This window comes from Megalobrama amblycephala, linkage group LG6 (genome assembly GCF_018812025.1).
Source record: "Megalobrama amblycephala isolate DHTTF-2021 linkage group LG6, ASM1881202v1, whole genome shotgun sequence".
Lineage (NCBI taxonomy): Eukaryota > Metazoa > Chordata > Actinopteri > Cypriniformes > Xenocyprididae > Megalobrama > Megalobrama amblycephala.
The window spans coordinates 15,797,907-15,802,241 of NC_063049.1; the positions used below are offsets into that span (position 1 = coordinate 15,797,907).

The 4,335-nt window shown below is 36.9% G+C and overlaps 1 protein-coding gene across 2 annotated transcripts in view; it reads right to left on the reverse strand.

Annotated features, from left to right (window-relative positions):
• The window catches only part of ankrd10b (ankyrin repeat domain 10b), a 31,269-nt gene extending 27,753 nt beyond the window's left edge, over window positions 1-3,516 (reverse strand). Inside the window, exon 1 of one of the 2 annotated variants that reach the window (XM_048193110.1) lies at window positions 3,053-3,516. In XM_048193110.1, coding sequence (XP_048049067.1) covers window positions 3,053-3,244 — 192 coding nt within the window. In that variant the 5' untranslated portion in view covers window positions 3,245-3,516. The remainder of the gene's footprint in view (window positions 1-3,052) is intronic. The other variant, XM_048193111.1, reaches the window with a different exon arrangement.
• Window positions 3,517-4,335: the final 819 nt, after the last annotated feature.

Genomic DNA, 4,335 nt, shown 5'->3' on the forward strand with positions numbered 1-4,335 from the left:
ACCAACAGATTCCGGATTTTCAAATAGTTGTATCTCGGCCGAATATTGTCCTATCCTAACAAATCCATACATCAATCAATGGAAAGCTTATTTATTCAGTTTTCAGATGATGTATAAATCTCAATTTTAAAAAATTGACCCTTATGACTGGTTTTGTGGTCTAGGGTCACAATTAAAGGGGATATTAAAAATACAATACATAAATGCATATTTAAAATACAATTTATTGATAACAAATGAGATGTAGACAAACTGCTAACATTTTTGTAGGAACAAAAAAACATATTTCCGAGATTCTCAGTAGTAGAAGTCGTCATAGTTGGATATACTTGTTCACAGTGATGAACAGAACCTACAACAAATATAATTTTTGCATTCCCATTTGCTCCAATAGCAAAAAAAAAAAAAACAACACAATGTCAAAAATGAGAAAAGATGTGCAGTTACTCCCTCAGCTGTTGTATTAGGATGTTTTCACACTAGAATTTTTGGTTCCCGGGTTCAACTGACATCAAGAGTTTGGTTCATTTGGATGATGTGAACCGTACTAGAATCTGCATAAAAATGGTGGTCTGGGGTACGGTTAATGTGAACTCTGGTACAGTTCACTGCTGAAACGCATGCAATCGTACTAAATCATAAGTGAACCGCTACCGAGTGTGAAAGCTCCCTTAGAAGCACTCATGCAGTGGTGTTAACTAGTTTTGTGTAATTTAATGGCAAGGATATTAGGGGTGTGCACAAATATTCGTGATGATTAATGAATATTCGGAAAATACAAATACCATTCGAATTTTGCTACATTTCTGGCCATAAATGCAGTGAATCCATGATATATCCTAAGCACGCAAACAAACTCACATTTATAACTAAATGCATTGAGTGGCGCTGTGGAGCATGTAAACAAGATTGTATTTGATCACAGAAGGTACATCAAATCAATTTCAAATTAACTTGATCTAAATGATCTTACAATATGGAATTACTTTTGATCAAATTAATAAACATGTCCTGTCAGGTGAAACAAAGTTATAATAATCATTCTCATCCACAATGAGAAAAATCACATCCAAAAACTGAACCAAAATATTAGTTTTTTATGAGCCCAAATATTCAAATACAATATTTTAGAAAAATGCCCATCTCTAAAATTCATATAACACATAGGCCCGGTTTCACAGACAGGGCTTAGACTAAGCCAGGATTAGACCTTAGTTCAATTAGGACATTTAAGAAGCTTTTATAAATGTTCACTAGAAAAAAAAAACTTTACTGGTGTGCATCTTGAGACAAAACAATGGCACTGACATATTTTAAGATATGTCAGTACAAGTTGCTTTTAGTTAAAACAGCTCAAACATGCATTTTAGTCTAGGACTAGCTTAAGCCTTGTCTGTGAAACCGGGGGATAGTGTTATAAATTAAACATTACATTTTTTTTATAATTTAAAATGTATAAAACCTTGCTAGATTTGCATTAATGACTGTAGAAACACATCAGCACAGCCTGTGAAATGGGTCCATTATTTCTTCTCCACTCATAGGGTTATACCACACTTCTGTTAATCATCCAAATTAGGCTTATTAATTGGTCTAGCTTGACTAAAAAAACAATTGCATTTAACAAAATAACCATTTAATACATTTAATAGATGGTTACTGTTGTGTTTCAACATTCCCTGATCCTTGTTCCTGCAAGATCTCAAATTTCACCTTAACTCTTCCTGCTATTCATCTAATCAACAGTGCATTAAAACAACTCTTCTCTAGACACTCCCATGCTTTAGAAGACATTACACTAAGCAAACAACACACAGAAAGTGGGAGTGGCACCAGAACAGAAAGATTTATAGCTTCCTCATAAGTCTTATCAGATTTGGCATCACTTCAATTCAACTGGAATCTAGTTTGATCTAAAACCCTGTTGACGAAGCTCATACACTGACACCGCTGAATTCCCCTTGAAAGGTTGTGATTCAAGTTCATGCATGCATCCTGTGGAGCTTTAAAAGTCAACGCAATGCAGAAAATACTTTCCCTTTTCAGTAACATTTCTAAAAATAAACAGATGGGTTGGTGTTTATATCAGCCTGCTGACTCTCATAGTTCATCTGGTTGGGTAACTTCGAGACATCTGAGAATGCCACACATCAGGCATCAGTTACATAAATAATGTAGCTCTTGAGAAAGTGATCGAGGGGAACCTGAAGTTCAGCATCATTACCCGAGGAAAGACTACACCCACGTAACGTTATCAATCTAAAATACACGTGTATAAATACTGACAAAATACTGAAATGTTTGACCACATGACCCGGTTATTTATAGTGAATCAAAACACTTGTTCATAAGCAGTTGAACCGTATTATGAACCAATAACTATTACAGTATTGTTGCATCTAATTATTCTTCTGAGGCCGGTTATTCATATGACAACGTAAATAAAAGTTTTATTCATGCTTGTCATAGACTATAAAATAAATATAAATACAATATTCTTGTTCGTTTCATATTTTATTTGATACATCTTTGAATGTAATGCGATAATAATATTAATGTCACTAAACTACATTAGCTGCATTCAATTTCTGATGTGTTTTATCTGTTCTGTTGAAATGAGAAATTATGTCCCCATTTGACATAATGCATTTCTTTTCTACGTCTTCAAAGTACGAAAAGACTCGATTAAGGGAAACGGCATCGTTAAAAATGGTTCGTCTTCGTTTCGTTCTTGCTTCACCACGGGTTCATAATCTCTAGACAAGCCTGTTAATATCCTGACAGAGTCGGAAAATGGAAAAACACATTAAAAAGATCAAGCCAGACTGGCTGTCTACAGTTCACGCACTGAATGAATGCGTTATTTCATTAGATCGTGAGCTCCAGTCAGATCAAACACGATGACATTTGCATGGATTAATTATCTTCTTCTAATGCGGTTTGAGCAGCAGTCACGAATAACTTATCTTTATGGAGAGTAACAAACACATTTGTGCACATTGGGTGATAATTTAATTATGCGTGTTGCTTAGAAATGAATCCGATGATGTACCTTGCCGAAGTGTGCAGCCCAGTGTAGAGGAGTCCAGCCGTAGAAAGAGTCTTCCACGGAGAGCTGATCTGTGCTGCACTGAAGGAGCGCGCACAGCGCGCCCACATCTCCATCTCTGCACGCTCTATGGAGAGGGAAGCGAATATTCAGCACCTCCTCGCTAGAAAACCCAGATTCCAGTCCCACCGACATTAGTGCACACTCGCTTTTACAAATGCGTGGAAACAGGAATCGTCTCAAAAATGGTGGACTTCACACGATGTCTGCTCTTATTAAGCGCACCGCCCAAACAAAGAGCTCACAAAGGGGAGGCGAGACGAGACGCACGGCGTGCTCACATACACACATCACACTTGCGCGCTCGCTGAAGGAACGAAACTTCAAATGGGAATCTCTCAAAACCTAAAACGGATCAGGACTGGAGCTACGAATGCTCACTTGACCGTACACCAAAGCCCGAAACGGATCATTTGAGACTCCGTACTGAGGCTGCGCATGCTCACTAAACGACCCTCAAAACCAGAAATGGATCTCTTGAGACTCGAACTGACACTGCGCATGCCCAGTACAATATAACCCACCCTCACAACCAGAAACGGACCCCTTGGGACTCGAACTGACACTGCGCATGCCCACTACAAAATAAACGTACTACAAAACCAGAAACGGAGAACTCGAGGATCCAGAGGATGGCGTCACGCATGCGCATTGCAACGTGAACGTGATGGCGAAGCACATATAAAATACATGCATTTATGTCTGTGGCGAAGTGCGCGCTCGCAATAACAGTTAATGACCTTTGATGTGCAGGAACGTCACATGAAAATATGCATTTTAAAAATACATGTTTAGTTATCAGCATCTTATTACGAATACCATTAATTATCTACATTTTACCCGGTTAAACGTTTAGTAAGATTAAGAATGAATGGATTTTAATCAATTTTTGTTTGATGCAGTTAGAAACTGCACTGCTTTTTCAGGTATTTGTGACAGATTTACAAATTGACTAAAATTTTCATTACAAAAAGGTATTTGCATGCATTAAAAAAATAAAAAAAATTTATTGCAAATGAGACGGGTATGAATTTACCAAATAAAATCCTCCTACTCTATGGTTCAAGACATTAAAACATATAGATACAGGATTAGTATTAACAGTAATGTTATTAAAACTGAACACTTTTTGTACAGTTTTTCTCCATTTGATTTTTTTTAATTTAACAAAATCATGTCCAGACATTCATTATCCACACAGAGGGAATAATACAAAAGAGAAACGG